The sequence below is a fragment of the Antechinus flavipes genome, chromosome 4 (assembly GCF_016432865.1).
Source record: "Antechinus flavipes isolate AdamAnt ecotype Samford, QLD, Australia chromosome 4, AdamAnt_v2, whole genome shotgun sequence".
Classification (NCBI taxonomy): domain Eukaryota; kingdom Metazoa; phylum Chordata; class Mammalia; order Dasyuromorphia; family Dasyuridae; genus Antechinus; species Antechinus flavipes.
The window spans coordinates 321,252,014-321,272,072 of record NC_067401.1 but is presented as its reverse complement, the minus strand read 5'-3'; the positions used below and the strand labels follow the sequence as shown (position 1 = coordinate 321,272,072).

The 20,059-nt window shown below is 32.1% G+C and overlaps 1 protein-coding gene across 9 annotated transcripts in view; it reads left to right on the top strand.

Moving 5' to 3' along the window:
- The window catches only part of BCLAF1 (BCL2 associated transcription factor 1), a 38,723-nt gene that overhangs the window by 5,231 nt on the left and 13,433 nt on the right, over positions 1–20,059 (top strand). For 5 of the 9 annotated variants that reach the window (XR_007953642.1, XM_051997824.1, XM_051997823.1 and 2 more), the window contains exons 2-8: positions 5,492–5,593; positions 12,200–12,325; positions 12,786–13,700; positions 15,028–15,693; positions 15,857–16,026; positions 18,688–18,793; positions 19,929–20,013. Coding sequence is in view for 8 of the 9 variants with exons in the window: in XM_051997824.1 (XP_051853784.1) it covers positions 12,222–12,325; positions 12,786–13,700; positions 15,028–15,693; positions 15,857–16,026; positions 18,688–18,793; positions 19,929–20,013 (2,046 nt within the window). In the remaining variant the exon portion in view is untranslated. Of the gene's footprint in view, positions 1–4,614; positions 4,776–5,491; positions 5,594–12,199; positions 12,326–12,785; positions 13,701–15,027; positions 15,694–15,856; positions 16,027–18,687; positions 18,794–19,928; positions 20,014–20,059 lie in introns of all 9 variants that reach the window. The other 4 variants (XM_051997826.1, XM_051997825.1, XM_051997820.1 and 1 more) reach the window with 3 other exon arrangements.

Here is a 20,059-nt window from a genome sequence, read left to right as displayed (position 1 = left end):
CATGTATACTTGTCAGAATACTTTGGCATGAATACTTGAGAAGAATATGTGAGCATCTGTAAACAAAAACAAATATCCAATCTTTTAGTAACCTTGTCATATTCTCCAGACCATTAACCTATTCTTGGTATTCACTATCTTGGGCCTTTTAAATATAAGTCCAGTGTCATTTACTAGTATATCAACTCTGCACATATATTAAATGAACACTTTTCTGTTTCCCCTTTAGGTCATCATTTGGAATTTTCAAATGTAAAAATAATTAGGGATAGAGTTTATGATGGTCTAGATATGTGGAAAATTTAATTGCAAGTTTTTATTTTTTCAGTTCCCTCTGTGTTCTATTTAGTACTTCTGAGTATTAACAGATCCATATTCTCTGGAAATAACATGAGACAAAGTGCCTAATTGCTATATTAATATATTCGTTTTAAGGGCTTTAAGTATTTTTTTTTTTTACCTAACCTTAATGTAGCTAGGAGGGAGTTAAACATCTTGATCCTCTATTTGCTACAGCAGAAGCTTACTTTATAAGAAGCCAGAATTTTTTTGTTTGTTTGTTTTGTTTTGTTTTTAATAATTACAACTTTTTATTGACAGAGCCCATGCCTGGATAATTTTTTACAACATAATTCCTTGCACTCCTGTTCCGACTTTTCCCCTCCCTCCTCCTATGTCACAGTATAGCCTAGATACAATATATGTGTGCAGAACCGAACAGTTCTCTTGTTGCACAGGAAGAATTGGATTCAGAAGGTAAAAATAACCTGGGAAGAAAAACCAAAATACAAACAGTTTACATTCATTTCCCACTGTTCTTTCTTTGGGTGTAGCTGCCTCTGTCCATCATTGATCATTGAAATTGAGTTAGATCTTCTCATTGTCAAAGAAATCCACTTCCATCAGAATACATCCACTCACAGTATCGTTGTTGAAGTATATAATGATCTCATAAGAAGCCAGAATTTGAATTGCCATTCTTTTTTTGTCTTAATTCAATTCCATAAGCATTATTGTCTGTTATGCGGAAACTGTTCTAGTTGTTGAGCTTAAATTTGACTGGAGGATACAACATATAAATAACATATGTGCGTGCATATGTGTAGGCTCATCCACTCTATCACCAATTCATTATTTTTTCAGGTTGAAATGTGGTTTATTTTTTATGATGATTGGGGCTCCAATTTTTTTTTAAATTCCATTTTCTTTTCATTTCCAAATTCCCCTTTTCCATTGAGAAAGTAAGAAAAACATACCCATTAGAAAAATATAATCATGCAAAGCCCTACATTAGCCTTGTGTTCCTAGCCAAAGAAGAGCGCTTATTTCATTATCAAAAAAAAAAATTAAAGAGAGAAAGCGCTGAATTTATATTTACTTTGACAAACAGTTTGTAAGCTAGTTTGTTCATTTTCATACAGTTTCTTCTATTTTGTAGATGGGAGATGTTTAAAGAAAAGTGGTTTGCCTAAAGTCATACAGCCAGTAAATAACAAAGCTGGAACTAGAAACGAGGTTTTCTGATTCTCAAGTTTAGTGTTCTTTCCCCACTAAACACCTTTTTTTCTTTTTTTTTTTCATCTTTTAAAAAATTATTATTAAAGCTTTTTATTTTCAAAACATATGCACAGATAATTTTTCAACATTGATCCTTGCATAGCCTTGTGTTTCAGATTTTCCCCTCCTTCCCTCCACCCCCTCCCCTAGATGGCAAGTAATCCCAATATATGTTATACATGTTAAAATATATGTTAAATTCAATATATGTAAACATATTTATACAATTATTTTGCTGCACAAGAAAGATCAGATCAAAAAGGAAAGAAAATGAATAAGAAAACAAAATGCAAACGAACAACAACAAAAAGTGAAAATGCTATGTTGTGATCCACATTAGTTCCCACAGTCCTCTTTGGGTGTAGATGGCTCTCTTCACTTGATCATTGAAACTCAATCATCTCATTGTTGAAAAGAGTCACATCTATTAGAATCATCCTAAATTTCTAATAAGAGAAAAATAGCATTAGATGGGGACATGACAGGTAAATACAAATGTTTGTTGAATATTGTTGAATGTGAGCTCCAGAAATGAAGGCACTAAGGTCTTAAAGTGAATTTCATATTTGCTCCTAACATAGTGCTCTGCACATTTATGATCTTTAAATTGCTGGTAGATGACTCTTCAAATTCATCATCATACCATAGGATCATAGATCTGTAGAACTAGAAGGAACTTCAGAGTCTATCTAGACCAACCATTTCATTTATAGATGAGGTATAGAGAAGTTAAGTGAATTACCCAAGGTTACATGGACACTGTCAAAAGAGACTTGAATCCTAATCATTTGACAAATTTACTCTATTCATTGGCAGTACCTTTTTCCCCTGTCATATGCTGTTTCCTAGTTGTTTCCTACTTTATTTTTAAGATTTTGAAGGGCTTTAAATGCTAAGCCTCTAAATGTGTTTTAACCACCCAGCAGTGGGAAGCCATTGACATTCTTGAGTAGGGGAATATGGTGCTTACAGAAAAAAAAAATTTTCAGACGACTGTGTGGCAGCTGTATTGGAAAGAAGATACTTTTCAACAAAAGAAAAAAATGGGAAAAGAGCTGCACAGATATTTATAATAAATGGTTTGAAATCAACACAATAGAGCTTAAATTAGAATGTAACATCATAGTCATTAAGAAAATTAGGATGGGAAAAATAGGATTAGGCCAAGTACCTATAGGAGATTTATGCTGGAGGCTACACAGTTGTGAGGAAGTTGAAGGCCTGATTGAATCACAGGGTATCTGACTGTGGAGAAGATAAAATAGTAGGGAAAGATTTCAGATCTCATTAACACTGGAAAATTGACTGGGGAAACAATACATTTTTCAAATTTTGTCTATTTTGTCATTATACAATTTTAAAAAAATTTTTAACTGACATTTTGCTTTTGCTTTGTCTAAATTTCCCCTATATCTCTTCCTATTATTTTTTCCTACTTCTTTCCAGAGAGCTGTCCCTTATAACAAATAATTTTTATTTAAAAATAGAAAAAGGTAGAAGAGAAAAAATTAGTTAAAATGATCAGTACAGCTAAAATACTATTATTTGTACTGTTTCATGCCTTCCTCTTGGCATGCACCTTCTCTTCCTCAAAAAAAAAAAAAAAGGCACTGGGAAAAAGTATCTTCTATCTTCCCTTTTCTTCTTTGTGGATAAGCTTATTCCAGGTAATTTTAAATACAGTTTTAGTGAAAATTATCATCATAACAATCATACACATTGATGGTATCCTTGAAGGAAGGAAACACGGCAGATTTTTACAAGTGATGTTTCACAGTGAACTATATTTTTATTATCACATCGGATTAAAAGGTGTAACTATGAATATATAAGGTAGATAATATAAATGGATTAAGTTGGGTCTAGACTAGAAAAATAAGCAAATATGCTAGAGAAGAACTGTTTACTATATACTGGTTCTTTTCCTGCTGCTTCAGACATATTCTTTATTCATCCTTAATCTTCTTTAACTCATGTCATCCTCTCAGTGTTACTCTTCTTTTTCCTAGCCAGATCTTAAAAATTGTCTACACTCAGTACCTCCATTTGTTCTCTTCCACTCACTTCTCAACGCCTTTGCAATGTGGCTTCCAACTCTCAGCTGAAACTTTTTTCTCACAAGCTACCAAAAACAATCTCTTAATTGCTAAGTCCAGTAGTCTTTTTTTGTTCATCCTTCTTTATTTCCCTTGCAGCATTTGACATTATGGATCACCTCTTTCTTGAATATTCTTATCTGGGTTTTTGTGACTTGTACTTTCCTGGTCTGAACACACTCAGTTTAGGTTCTTAGCTGTCTGAACATTCATTAGACTTTGAAGATTCATCAGATCAACTATCGATCTGATACTTTAAGATCAATATTTTAGCTGATACTTTAAGGCTCTGTCCTAAGCTTTCTTAGGCTCTTCTCTTTATACTTTATTGGCGACTTTATCAGCTCCCAAGTGTTATTTCTATGCATATGACTGACTCCTAAAGTATATATAGCTTGTTTTTTTTTCCCCTCTTGAGCACTAGTCATATGTAATTAATGTTTGGGTGTTTCAGATACATCTGAAAATCAACATGTCCAAAACTGAACTCAGTTTTTCAAAACATTTATCTCTACCAAATTTCCCATTTCCGTCAAGGGTACATAGTTATTTTCCAAGACTTGCCATTTCTGTATATACATTTTTTATATCAGTTCTATTCTCAACAGCTCTCACAACTTATCACCCTCCATTTCTTAAGTATTTTCCCTATCTCCTCTCAACTCTTTTCAATCCACCCTGTCAAAATGATTTTCCTTAAGTACAGATTTTACCATACTGTTTTTCTACTCGGTAAACTCTAGTGGCTTCTTGTTTCATTTAATATAAAATAGCAACTTTTTGACTTTTGAAGACCTGGGTAGTGTCCTATCTTCCTGTTTTCATTATATTTAATTCTTCTCACTTGACAATCCTGCAAAATTGACCTTTCTGTTCTTCATACTTGGTGTTACATCTCTGTTAAGCTCTGTGGCATTGTTAATTCTCTATATCTGCAATGCATTCTCTTTTCTTTTCATAGAATCGTTGACTTTCTTCAAGATAGCACATTCTTTGGGAAGCCTTTCCTAATTTTCCTTTCTGCCTGTAAGATATTAGTGCTATCCAGTTTTACAAGGTATTATGACCAGACAACTACTTTGTGTATTTATATATCCACCTGTGTCCCCCACTTAATAAAATGTAAGTGCTTTGAGAAAAGAATGGTTTCATTTTTTTCTATTTGTATTAGCACCTAGCATATAGAAGGTTCTTAAGTGTTTTTTGATTTTGAGATGTATAATTGAGAATAATGCCATTAGAGTAATACTACCATTCAAATAAAAGAATGTATTTGTGCAAATACTTCATGTGACTTTTATCCACAAAGTGCAAACTTGTTGAAGTTTACTAAAAATTTAACTTAGAATAATTTATATCTAATGCTGTAGAGAAAAAGAATGTTTATATCCAATTGTACAGCAGAATTTATGGAGATCTTAAGATCTTAGAATAGTTTGAAATTTTACATAAGAATTTATTATATTTCTGTAGGAGACTAGATCAAATTAAAGTGGTATATACTGAGGCTTTTATAGTATTGCTTTAACTTCTTTGAAGTTATTTTTTTGGAAAGATAGACAATTGGAATTTCCTTACTGGAATATTAAATATTTTTCATGCCTTGTTTGCAGTCCATATAGTTAAAAAAATTCCTAATATTTGTTTATTGAACATTATTAAATTTTAATTTTTTTAGGCTTTCTAAAGATATCTTTAAAATTCTTCAGTGTTAAAATTTTCATTTTTTTCTCATCTATATCTTATGACATTAAAAGATAATATTTTAGTATATATTCTCTATATTGCAGTTCCCATTAAAAGACCTAAAATTAACAAAACTTTTTTGTCATTGTTAGGAATTGGAATTTAGACTTTAAATTTCTGAGATTATCTCCAGGAAGAAATTTACAGTGTTTCAAAGACATCACTTGACAACTTGCCACTTATCAGAACCCAAGGTAAGAGTCATGGGGTGCTGTAATTTTCACATATGGGAATTTGTGTGACAGATTTGTTTATTTTGAAATGTTTGATTTTAAAAGGTTTTTGCTTTTAAACTTTGCCGAGTGCATTTATAATATTGCATCCAACAATTAAAAAGTAGAGTTTTAAGAAAATGCTTGCTTGTCTTAGTTTTTATTCTTAATTAATTTTTAATTTAATTTTTATTCTTATCCAAATTTCATACAAGGAAAAAGGTCTGTCTCCCATCATTTTTTCTAGTTGTGTAACTTCTATAAACAAAAAAGCAACTTTTAAAAGTTAAACATCACTGCTATATTGACCCTCTTTCCAAAAGGGAAAATTTTCACCCCATTTCCATTTTCTAATGTTTAACAGCACCACACTTATTTATTTATTTATTTATTTATTTATTTATTTTTCTTAATTGTGTTTTATTTTTTTCTCCAATTATCTGTAAAGATAGTGTTTTTGAACTCAGGTCCTCCTGACTTCAGGGCTACATGAAGTAGCTGCCCAAAGATAGTTTTCCACATTCACTTGTGTAAGATTTTTGAGTTACAAATTTTTTCTCCCTCCCTTGAATTCTGCATCTCTGTAGTAATCAATTCATTACTGCTTTAAGATGTGAGAAGCATGTGTCATCACTGGTCCTCTACCATGTCTTGGGCTTGTCATTAATTGATTGATTTTCTTGTCTTCCAAAAAAAATCACTTCATTCATTCATTTATTTTTGCAATATTGTAGTAATAAAATTCCTGTGTTCTGCTCATCTTCTGTAATAGTTGATACAACTTCTTTCAGGTTGCTCTGCTTTAGCTTCATCCTTCATATTTTGCATTAAAATGTTAATACATTCATATACCATAATTAGGGCAACCATTCTCTGGGTGATGGGTACTTTTTAGTTTCCAATTATTTGCAACAACAGAAAAATGCTGCTGTGACTGTTGTGGTTATTCTTTCACCTCTTTTTTAAAAATTTTTTTTATTTTGGGATATACAGGGAAAATCTGAAGGAAAAGTTTTATAATTTTATAATTTATAATTATAAATCACGTATGTGCCAGGCCCTGAGCTGAGCCCTTTACAAATATCTTATTTGATATATACTTTGAGGTGGCATAATAGAGTCAGGAAGACCTGGATTTTAATACTATTTCAGACAAATCACATAACTATGCTCCGCTTCAGTTTCCTCATCTGTAAGATGGGGCTTCAGGGTGTTTCCTGTTTCAGGGTTATTGTTAGTATCAGATTATATAACATGCAAAATGGTATAACTAAAATTTAAAATTGGCATTTAGAGAGTTAACATTTAGGTATATCATTTGGCCAAAGGCATATTTTTATTTTTGTTTTTAAATGTAGTTCCAATTTGTTTTCTGGAATGGTTGGACCAATTCACAGCTCCATCAGCAGTGTTTAAATGTACCTCTACCTACATTTCTTTTTGAGAACTACCATTTTTCTTTTTTGTCATCTTTGCCAAGTTGATGGGATGTAAGGAGCTGCTTTAATTTGTGTTTCTTTTATTAGTGACTTGTAGCATATTTTTATATCATTGCTAACTAGCCTTTGAGGATTGCTTACATATATTTTTTTGTCTGTCAATTGGATGAATTTTTTTTATGCATTGGAATAATTTCTCTATAAATATTTTGGATATCAGACCTTCATTGGAGAAACTTGATACAAAGAATTTTTTGGCTAGTTAATAGTTTCTGTTCTGAATTTAACTTCTGAATTATAAGTAGTCAAAATGATTCATTTGATCTCCTGTTATATTCCTTACTTATTTAATCAAGAACTCTTCTATCCTTATATTGAGAAGATATTTGCTTCCCTCCTTCTCTAACTTGTTTATGCAGTCTTTTATTATCTAGATCTCTGCTTCTTTAACTGTGGGTCATGACCCCATATGGGGTGTGGCAACTGAAGGTGGGGGATAATGAAATTGTGATTTATTATCAGTAAATGTTTGATATGTATATTTTATATACTCTGAGTCATGTAAAAATTTCTTGAGTGAAAAAGGGTTGCTAGTATTTTATTAATACAATTCCTGGGTGGATCCTGATAAGTTGAAAACCAAATATTTTTTATATTTAATATTGTTAAATGGAATTTCATTCATTTCCTGCTGAGTTAGAGAAAACCTGTTTTTTTGAGGGTGGTGGTGATGATGATAGTGGGTAGTATATTTTATGTCCTACTTTGAAGATATTTGTTTAAATTTTTAATAAATCTCTGAGGTACTCTTAAGGGATAGTTTTGTGTCATCTTTATTAGTGTTTATTCTCTTGCTTTTTTTCCTTATAACTTTCATTTCTAGAACTTTATCACATAATAGTAGTGATAGATATTGCTAGAAAAGACCATTAGGGATTCTTCATTATAGGTCCTGTTAGCTCTTGATTTTAAAATACATGCTATTATGTAAGGAAAAGATCCACTTATACCTATGCTTTTTATTTTTTAATTCCTTAAAATTTTTACTTTTCAAACTTTTTATTTAAACAAATAGATGTTGTGTTAATCTTTTCTGAATGGTGTTACATTTATTGAACCAACCCTACCTTCCTGGTGTAAATCCAACCCTGTCATAGTATATTATCTTTTAAATATGTTGGTATAGCTTCTTTGCTGATATTTTATTGACTATTTTTTTCTTTTTAAAATTATAGCTTTTTATTTACAAAACTATGCATGGGTAATTTTTCAACATTGACCCTTGAAAAACCAACTTTTCCAAACCTCCTTCCTACCACCCCCTCCCCTAGATGGCAGGTAGTCCAATACATGTGTATGTTAAATACAATATGTGTATACATATTTATACAGTTATCTTGCTGCACAAGAAAAAATCGAATTTACAAAGTAAAAATAACCTGAGAAGGAAAACAAAAATGCAAGCAGACAATAACAGGAGTGGAAATGCTATGTTGTAGTTCACACTCATTTCCCATAGTTCTTTTGCTGGGTGTAGCTAGTTCTCTTCATTACTGAACAATTGGAACTGATTTGGATATCTACATCTCATTATTAAAGAGAACCACGTCCATCATAATTGGTCCTCATATAGTATTGTTGTTGAAATATATAATGATCTCCTAGTTCTGCTCATTTCACTTAGCATCAGTTCATATAAGTCTCTCCAGGCCTCTCTGAAATTATCCTGCTGGTCATTTCTTATGTAACAATAATATTCTATAACATTTATATACCACAATTTATTCTCCAATTGATGGACATCCATTCAATTTCCAGTTTCTAGCCACTACGAAAAGGGCTGCCACAAACATTTTTGCACATACGGGTCCTTTCTCTTCTTTAAGATATCTTTGGGATATAAGCCCAGCAGAAACACTGATGAATCAAAGGGTATGCACAGTTGGATAACTTTTTGAGTGTAGTTCCAAATTGCTTTCCAGAATGGTTGGATTCATTCGCAATCCCACCAACAATGTATCAGTGTCCCAGTTTTCTTGACTATTTTTTCATAGTTATTTGGGATATTGGTCTGTAGTGTTACCTACTTTGTCTTATATTGATTTAAATATGACTTTATTTGTTATTGTACAAGGAATTATGAAGATCACTTTTCATTGCTACCAAGAATTGTGTGATCCTCAGTATGATTCTTTGCTACTTGAATTCTTACTCTCTGCTTGCATAGTTTTTTTTTTTTTGTTTGTTTGTTTTTGTTTTTTGAGTTTTAGCTGTATTTGAGTTTGGGAATTCTTATTTTGACGATTCATTTAGGAGTGACAGTTTATTTCTGATTTCATTGCCCTATTTTCTAGCAAATCTCGACAGTTTTCATGTTTATGGTTTCTTGAAATAATCAATCTAGATGTGTGGTTGAATGTGTTTGGGGAGTTTTATTCTTAGATAATTTTAAAAATGTATTTTCTGTTGCTTTTGATAGTAAATGCCTTAGATTTGCTTCAGATTTTCGGTCTTTTAATTCTGTATTATGTTTCTTGTCTCTTGTTTTAATTTTTAGATTGTTCATGACTTAGATAAGTTTTTTCATTTTCTTTTCTAACCTAATCTTCCAATTCCTTCCTCCAGAGCACTTTATTTCCCTTCAAAAATTTCATTTAAAACTCCGCCCAAACTTTTGTTTTATTTCTTCTGGGTACTGTCAGGCTCTTGGCACTAGTTTCCACCTCCTCCACCTTAATGGTCCACTGTCCTTGGTTGAGGTGCTGTTGCAGGCTATAGGTCTATTCATTCCAAACTTGTGTTGACTTTTTTAGTGGGACACCCCTTTTACTGCTCTGTTTTTGTGTTAATTTTTTTTAGTCTTGAGCTGAATGAATATTACTGATATTTGGATTTTAAAATTATCATTTGTTCTAGTGCTCTTTGTTGAAGGACAGCTGGATTTTTCTGTGACCTTTTCCAGTGTCATTTATTTGAACTAGTTATCTTTTCAAATCTTGTCCCATATTTCCAAACTTGAAACTCTTTGTGCCTTTTCATTTGTTCCTCCCTCTCTAGTTCCCCTTCTCTTCCCTCTTCCCCTCCCCCCAGGCCACCCCCATTTAGGGTCAATGAGATGTATGGAATAAAATCTTATTTTACCGTTTTTTAGGGAATAAAGTGTCGTACTTTTAAAAATATATTTTGTTAAACCTTTTCTAAGTTTAAGCCATGTATTTTTTTTGTGGAAGATGCAGATATCAATGATTTATTTGAGATTAGTAAATTAAGAACAAAACCTAAATCACTTAAATCCTAATGTCTACAAAATTAACTCCTAAGTGTTGGGAGTAGAAGTAGAAAAAACCACTTTAGAGTTATGAGGAACAATGTGAATGAGAGATTCCAACTTCAATTCAAATGTAATGATCCTGTTGTCTTTTTGTTCTAGTGGCAAAACAAAGGAAATGTTAATTTATCTTTAATGATATTTAATCCATGGATTAAAAATCACATCCATTTCTGATGTTGGACTATTTGATGGTTCCAAGGATTTTGATAGCAGGAACTTTATGGATGTTGATTTGCTATGTTTTCATTGCCAGGTTATATGTCCTCATTGTTTACTCTCTTGGATGATGGTTTTGGAGAACTGAGTTTGAGGCAAGGCCAGTGGTCTGGGAAACACTGCCATTTCTGGAAGTCTGGCTTACCTGCTTCTTGATAACAATTGGTCAAAGGTTTGCATTGGTTGTGTTAAGCGTGGCAGGCCTCCTCCTCGTAAGGGTTGCTCTTAATGAATTTACAGGCTGTAGCAGCTGCAGAAACTATTGATGGTTCACATCTGTATGAGGATTACTTTCTTTAATGATGTCTTTGGAGGGTAGTCTAACAGTGATTTGAATGATACTGCCCACAGATAATGGCTCTCAGAGGAGTTAGTGATTTGGTTTGCTTGGTACATGTTGTCTCCTGTATCTTTCTCACAATGCCTTACTGCTGCAGTTAACTTGGCTGTCTTGCTTCATGGGCTGGAACTGCTTGGCACAAAGGAGTGGCTGAACCTTTTGTTTCTTATGGTTGCCTGGAAAAGACTATGATAAGAAAATCCTAAAGTGAATAAGTTCATTGTAAACTCTTAAGGAGAAATGTAGGGATTTAAGAGGGAGATTATTAAATTGAAGCTTGTAGAAGCACAATTTAATGTGGCAAGAAATGCCTTGAAGTGTGGCATTTCTTGAAATTTTGTCCAAAGGCATGAATTAGTGAATGGCTTTATATTGTTAATGAAATGCAAACATTCTAGATGCCTATTGAACTTAAATGACCAGTAGCATATGAAACTTAGTTTGTTTTAATTTTGCACTATGTAGTATTTAGGGAAAAAAGATTGCTACCCAAGGTTTCTTTTTGTATGTCTTTCTACTCTTTTTGATTTGATCTAACCAAATACTACCTCTATTCCTTCTTCTTTTTTTTTTTTTTTTATCAGTGTCATATAGTGTAGAACTATTAGTTTTTATTTTAGATTATTATACATATATTATGGACATATATTTAGATTAGACATTGTTGGAACATTGGACTCCAGTTGATCAGGGAATGGCTTATTCCATCACTCTTAGGAAACTGTCCAACTTCATTTCAGTCATTATTGACTGGAATAGCCTGTTTTAGCCCAATTCCCAGACAAAAACATTGGTAGTCTGGTAGATTAATTTTTTGATCTCCGGCGTTGTGCTATTTTCATATTCTTTGTTTCAGATTCCTTATTTGCGATATTCCAATATTTCTTTTTAGCTGGAATTAAGCATTTGTACTGGCCATGAAATAACATGTAATATGTTGCTACCATCTACTATAATTTAACATCTGACTCTTGTAGCTACTGCTTTTTTTGGATTGAAATACACAGGTGGGTTCAGAACTTAGAAATGTTGCTTTTTCCTGTTTTTTTATATATATTGCTTGCCCAGATGGAAAATTGAATTTTATTTGATGTTATCTTCCACATTCATTAATTTGAAAAGAAAAAATAATAAATTTGGAATCATTTTGAGATATGAAGTTGTCATTTTCCTTTTATAACTATTACAGAACATTTTAGAGTCAATATTGTGCAGTTATACAAATCATATCTTGTTAACCTTTATTGCTCTTTTCATATCAGTAGGAATAATCCCCTGGAAGAAATGGGTCGTTCCAACTCTAGATCACATTCTTCAAGGTCAAAATCCAGATCACAATCTAGTTCCAGGTCAAGGTCCAGATCACATTCTAGAAAGAAGAGATACAGGTGAATTTATCAATTTGTACCTTTTAGTTCCCCACTTATTGTTGTAGAAATTAATTGTTTTTATATTTTATCTGTTCAGATATACATTTACTTTGATAGAAGCATCAGTTTTATTCACATTGCATTCTGTTCTTTACTATTTTTTATTTCTTACTCATTACATCTTCATTTCTTCTTAAACATCTTAGTTTTTTTTCTTAACATGGACCCTATAGAAATGACTTGTTTACCAGTAATAATTTTTTTTTAAATCCAGGCTTAACTTTTAAAAAATAGATTTTTCTTGATATATTTTAACAGACTGAGTAGAAAAATTAAAAAAATATTAAAGTTCTCAGTTTTGTTTTTACACAAGATATCAATATTGGTTTTAATTCCATTTGTGTTATATTTAATGAAAAACATCCAGAACACTAAAATGATATGTTTTCATTACATTAATTGTTTTTTTCAATTTTAGTTCTAGGTCCCGTTCCAGGACATATTCACGATCTCGTAGTAGAGATCGTGTTTATTCTAGAGATTATCGGCGAGATTACAGAAATAATAGAGGAATGAGAAGGCCTTATGGGTACAGAGGAAGGGGTAGAGGGTATTATCAAGGAGGTGGTGGTAGATATCATCGAGGTGGCTATAGACCTGTCTGGAATAGAAGACATTCACGGAGCCCTAGACGGGGACGTTCACGCTCCAGGAGTCCAAAACGAAGATCTGTGTCTTCTCAGAGATCTAGAAGCCGATCTCGCCGGTCTTACAGATCTTCCAGGTCTCCAAGGTCATCTTCATCTCGCTCATCATCCCCATATAGCAAATCACCTGTCTCTTCAAAAAGACGAGGGTCTCTTGAAAAGCAGACCAAAAAAACTGAAGGGGCTCCCCAAGAAGATAGCCCTTTGAAAAGCAAATCACAGGATGAACAGAAAGATACATTTGAACATGATCCCTCTGAACCCATTGATGATTTTAATAAATCATCAGCAGCATCTGGTGATATTTGGCCTGGTCTTTCAGCATATGATAATAGCCCAAGATCACCTCATAGCCCTTCTCCTATTGCTACACCACCTAGTCAAAGTTCATCTTGTTCAGATGCTCCCATGCTCAGCACAGCCCACTCTGCAAAAAATACTCCTTCTCAACATTCACATTCCATACAGCATAGTCCTGAGAGGTCTGGATCTGGATCCCTTGGAAATGGTTCTAGTCGCTATAGTCCCTCTCAGAATAGTCCAATTCATCATATACCTTCACGAAGAAGCCCTGCAAAGACAATCCCACCACAGAATGTTCCAAGGGAAGAAACTAGAGTACGTTCTTCATTTTATCCTGATGGTGGAGATCAGGAAACTGCAAAGACTGGAAAGTTTTTAAAAAGGTAAGAACTACATTATGGCTAATCCTTGTTAAAAATAGTAATGTTCATTCTATCTTTTAAATTCTCTTTGTATAAATTTGGAAATCAATGTTATGCACATTTTAACTTTAGCTTGGTCATGCTAAAACTTTAGTTTATGCTTTTTTTGGGTCATAATATACTTGTAATTTTTTCCTTAATTTTTTGAGTTGTTAGAAAATGAGAACTGAATATGAGGATAAATTAAGGAGGATAAAATAAATACATAAAGAAAAAAGGATTTTTGTATTCTTTTTAATCCTATTAATCTTCAGACCTTTCTGGCATAAACTAAGAAGTGTTAGGAAGTTGAATTATTAACTTTTGCAGAGTTTTAATTTTAAGTAGCAGAAGTTAACTTGTAAATTTGGGGTATTTTGAACTCTATATAAGTAATGTTGAATTATGTAATGTTTTTCTTTGTAAGTCTCTCAGTTAACAACATCTGTCTGCTTTATGAGTTTGATTTTCCAACCTATTCATAATTACAATATTTTAATACAGAGCTTAAAATTTGAGTTGCATGTGTTTTGTTACATAGTTTTAAATTTACTGTTTTAATTTGAAGTGTTTTCGACACTTGCTGAGGAAGTTTATCGAATATGTATTTTTTTGGAAGTGCTTTTGATTTTGTTAGGAAATTGAATAGGCTAATTGTCTATGCTGTTGCCACAGTTTTGGTTATTCAGCTGGTATGATAATTGCTATTTATGAAAATGCCAGATTTTTTTTTCCTAGAGCAAAGTATATTTATAAATTGGAAGCATTTTGTGATTGAAATGAAGTTTATGATAAATAATGCATATTTTTGCTGTTCATGGAACTTATATAAGAATGTTAGTATTGAAAATAATTTGCTAAGGACTAAGTGAAATAGTCCAATTCTTTTTGGAAGGTGGTTTTAAACAAAAAGTAAATTTATGCAAACACTATGTATCTAAAAGTTATGTTAGCAAATTGAGACACTACCTTTGTAAGTTATAGAAATTATTTCCAAAGCTTTATAGAAATGTGTGAATTTGGCGTTCAGAATTATGGACTGTGGTGTTAAGATGGATTTTTTAGGAGATTTTTACTTGTGTTAAACTATATGAGTTTATTATATAATTGATAAAGATTTTAAAAGTAGCTTGTAAAGTGACACCAACATATGCTTAAAGCTTTGCAAGCAGAATGTCAGAGACTTTTTTCAGTGTGGAATTTATTCCTTTTGTTTCTGATCCTGTGATGTTGGGCAACACGTTAGGTAAAAAACTGAATGACAGTGAATGCAATCCAGAGTTACCATCCTCTTCTTTGCTATTTACAGGTACACAGATGAAGAGTCTAGAGTATACCTGCTTGATAGGGGTAATACCAGGGAGAAAGAGGCCCCAAAGGAGAAAGGAACAGAAAAAGGGAGGGCTGAGGGAGAATGGGAGGATCAGGAAGCTTTAGATTATTTCAGTGATAAAGAATCTGGAAAACGAAAGTTTAATGATTCAGAAGGGGATGACACAGAGGAGACAGAGGATTATAGACAGTTCAGGAAGTCTGTCCTGGCAGATCAGGGTAAAAATTTTGCTACCACATCTCACCGGAATGCTGAGGAGGAAGGAACCAAGTACAAATCTAAAGTTTCACTCAAGGGCAATAGAGAAAGTGATGGATTTAGAGAAGAGAAAAATTATAAACTTAAAGAGACTGGATATGTAGTGGAAAGGCCTAGCACTACAAAAGATAAGCACAAGGAAGACGACAAAAATTCTGAGAGAATAATGGTGAAGAAAGAAACTCAGTCACCTGAGCAGGTAAAGTCTGAAAAGCTCAAAGAACTCTTTGATTACAGTCCCCCTCTACACAAGAATCTGGAGGCGAGAGAAAAGTCTACCTTCAGAGAGGAGAGTCCACTTAGGATCAAAATGATAGCCAGTGATTCTCATCGTCCTGAAGTCAAACTCAAAATGGCACCTGTACCTCTTGATGATTCTAACAGGTAAATGATCTGATAGAGATGTTCAATAAATCTTGTGGATACATGAATTAATATTGACCTGTTGTTAATCTTGTTTTTTTCCTGATAATGTGTCTCTTCATGATATTCAAACCAATGGTATTTTTTCTTTTGTGTGTGTGTTTTTGTTATTGACATACTCTAGACCTGCTTCCTTGACTAAAGACAGGCTGCTTGCTAGTACACTTGTCCATTCTGTCAAGAAGGAACAAGAATTCCGGTCCATCTTTGACCACATTAAGTTGCCACAGGCCAGCAAAAGCACTTCAGAGTCATTTATTCAGCACATTGTGTCCTTGGTCCATCATGTTAAAGGTAAGTTCAGGTTATATAATTTTTACATAATAAAAAATTGGGAGAAATAAAGTTACATAATCTGAACTAACTAAAGCTAACTTAAGTCTTTGGAGCAAATATATATATACATAGATATATATATATTTTTTTTTTGGTAATCTTAGAGTGCTTAGTATGTCAAAGCCCTTTAATAAAGTCTTTAATAAAAATGTGACTTAAATTCTAGATAAGTTAACAAAGAAAATCAATCCCTATAAATCTATTTTATGGTAAAATAAGAAAATTTGTTTAACAAGAAACATAAACTATTTGAATCCTGCCCAGTTGGATATTTTGATATGAAATTTCATATTATGAACTTAATTTTATCTATTTAGTAAATAACATGGAGATCATTTATTTTGTTATTGTGGTGGTATTGATATACATGAGAAATAATTAAAATAAATTCCCATTCTTTATCAGAATTATTTTGCTATGAGAGATATATATATATATACACACACACATTTGTTAATGCATAATTTTACTACATTTGATTATGTAGTATGCAAGGTTTTATGATAACAAATTTGGCAGCACTTTTTGTTCATATTTCTGAAATAAAATATTTTGGAAGTTTTGGATAAATGTATTTTATTGATGTACCCTCCAGTACTAGGCAAAACAGCATTATAATTCAATAACTTCAATTTCTAAGTTTTTGAATATTGCATTTGAAGTCAAGTGTGATGCTGCATTTTAACTTCTTAATGTTTATGGTGATAATTTATGAAATAATGAATAAACCACAAAGAAATCATAAATGTATTATCATGGTACTTGGTGAAAATCTAATCCATTTAAAAGGACAAACTAAAAAATTAGGCAATTTAATCAGTGTTTATATGTAAGAAACATATGCATTTAAATATTTTGGAATTCTTGTGTTTTCTTCAAAGTGTAATGTTGAGTTTCAAAGATTTTAAAGCTGTTCAGAAGTTTTGGGGCATTATTTTTTGGGCAGCTGCATCAGTTAAGGCAGCTTAATTGAAATGTTTTTTCCCCCCAGAATACTTCCTGGCTGGTTGGTATTGAAACCAAACCTCTTTTTTCTTTTTCTTTTCTTTTCTTTTCCTTTTCTTTTTTTTTTTTTTTTTTGAAGAATCTTTTGACTTCTGCTAAAATCTACTAGCCTAAATTTGCCATCTATGATTAATAATGTACCATATTTTGACTGGTGAATAGACTACTGAGTTTCTCTTGAAATGTAGATAGTCACTAATAACCATGGGCAAATATTTTAGCCTTTGGTAGTGTAACTAGGTTTGAGAACCAGTTTGTGGCCACATTATTTTGATGAACGTGAAACATTAGACTTATTGGTTTCTTTTTTCCCCTTTCCTTTTTTTTTTTTTTTTTTTCTTTTTTTGGCCTTTCTCGATATTTCATGAATAATACTGAATTTTGAGATCAGATTTTAGTAAATTTTCTCCTTTTTCATTTTATTTTTCTTTTTTTTAAACTGTAGTTATGTTTCATTATTGGTATTGTGCAACCGATCTGAACAGCTCTTTCTTCACATAGAGCTGAAAATGCCCAGTGATGTTTTCTTTTTCATTGTAACTAGGTCCTGGAATATGTTTTGAAATGGCAAAATCCATGTTTCAAAGTAAAATAGCTGTTGAAAGATACAGATGCAAAAACAGGCAAAGTTGAATCTTCTGTCTTCCTGGCAAAAATGGCATAAAAACTGAGTTGCTAGCTCAAATTCCTGGGTTTCATGGAATTATGATTGAGGCACTACCCTTGTAGTGGCCGTTTCAAGTTTTAATGATTGGTTATGAGACATGTGCTGGATATTGGGCGGTAAGTTGACACAGATGTATGTTGACCTGTTAAGCAGATAGCTTGCTTCATATGTAACATTTCATAGTTCATGACTTTTTGCGTCTTTCTAGTTTACATAATTTAAAACACATTTGTTGAGCTGGTCTTTAAAAACAAAAAAGAAAGTTAATGTTACTGGTTTTTAAAATTGTTTAAAGAAAAGCAAGAAAAAAATATCAGGTATCAAATAAATATGTTGTCAGGTTTGCCAAGATGCCAGATGTTTTTGTTTTTTTAAATAAATATCAATAATAAAGGTGTTTTTCCCCCCACCCTGGTTAGAACTGGCAATGTAAAGAGATTTCCTACATATAATAATTTGTCTTAATTCTTGAAGCAGAAGTTATAGCTTGTGTTTTACAAAAACATTTATAGTCATTTCAGTATTGCACTAATTTGGAACACCTTTGTTTTCTCCAATTAATGACTTGAAAGTATGTATGGGCAAGGTATAGAGATGCTAATAGACTACTGTTTATTTTTTCTTCTATTTAAGGAAAGAGTACTTCAATGAAATGGGAAAAGATTCTTGACTTAATCATACAATTGTGTTTGGTTTATAGAGAGTATTGCTAGGGTATATCTTTGAGGTAGCTTACAGTGGTTGTGCCTTGTTACCATCACTACAAATTGAGGTACACGAATTAAGGCAACAGGGAGGAAGTTCTTTGTAATACTTGCATTTTTCCTGCTAGGTTTCTTGAGTATTTTATTTACTTTTTCACCTGCTACATCCCCTCTGTCAGGAATGGAAATTACTGTGAAAGAGTAGAAATTAACTAACCAAGTAGTATTTCTCCTAATCAACAGAGCAATACTTCAAATCAGCTGCAATGACCCTAAATGAAAGGTTCACCTCATATCAGAAGGCTACTGAAGAACATTGTACCCGGCAAAAAAGCCCAGAAATACATAGGTATGTAGCATTGTGTAAGCATTACATAAAATTAATGACTTCATTTGGAATTTAAGAGTTTGGAATATTAAGACCAGTGTTCATTAGGTTTTGTAATAATTCCTGTATTTTCAAGTTCTACCACTTTGGTTTAAGATAATTAAAAAATACATAGTTTATTTATATTTTATTTCATAAATACTTAGCTTCATATGTAAAAATGTCCAGAATGTTTCATTGAACTTTTTAAGACAAAACATATTTGTAACAGTCTGAATTTGATTGAGATTAAAACATAAAATGCTAAATATTATTCCTTTCTTTAATAATATCTTATTTTGGAGGAACTGAGTGGTGATGTTTTGGGAGGTACTCCTGATGAAAACCTTCTCACTTTTTATATTTGTAATTATAATAAATGTGTTATTAAAATAATTATGAAATAATATAAAAATGTCACTTGTACATAGGAACTATATTATTAGGCTTCATCATTCACGATAGCTTTTATGTAATTGAACATATTGTTCTGTGGATAAGCCTGAAAAACACCTATGAGTTCTAATGTAGTTGACTTAGATTTATTTGTGAATGATTAAGAAATTTTCTTTAAAATTTTCCATTGAACACTTGATGGAAGAACAGCTGATTATAAGTGGGAGAGGTAGAACTCTGTTATTTAAGAGGCAATGAAAATGGCAATTGATAGCATTATGGCAAAAGAATAGCCACAAAAAAGTGTTTTTAAAAAGATAAGGAATAGTAAAAGGCACAGTATTTTGAGGAAGAAGTAAATGTCCATACATTTCTCTAATTTCTAAATCGTTATTATAATTAGTATCATTTATAATGATAATACCAAGTTATACTGAGAATATTTTATGGAGGCAAGACCATGTGTAATTTTCTTTTTTAAATAAGGTTTCCATTGAAATTTTGAAAGTTGTCTAGACATTGCTCTTGTGGAATATCTGTTCCTCAGTGTTCGCAGATAAGAAAGCATTATAACATAAATTTATTATAACTGTTTTAATTGCATTATTTTGCTAAGTCATTTTGCTGGTTTAAAAAAAATCCTACATTTTTTTCTTTTACCAGAATAGGCAATATATAATCCTAAAGATAACAAATACACTTCATTTTAATTTATATTAAGGAGAATTGACATCTCTCCAAGTGTCCTGAGGAAGCATACCCGCTTATCAGGAGAAGAGAGAGTTTTTAAGGAAGAAAATCAAAAGGTAAGGTCTTGATGACTATTTCTATTTCATGTTAAATGTAGTGTAT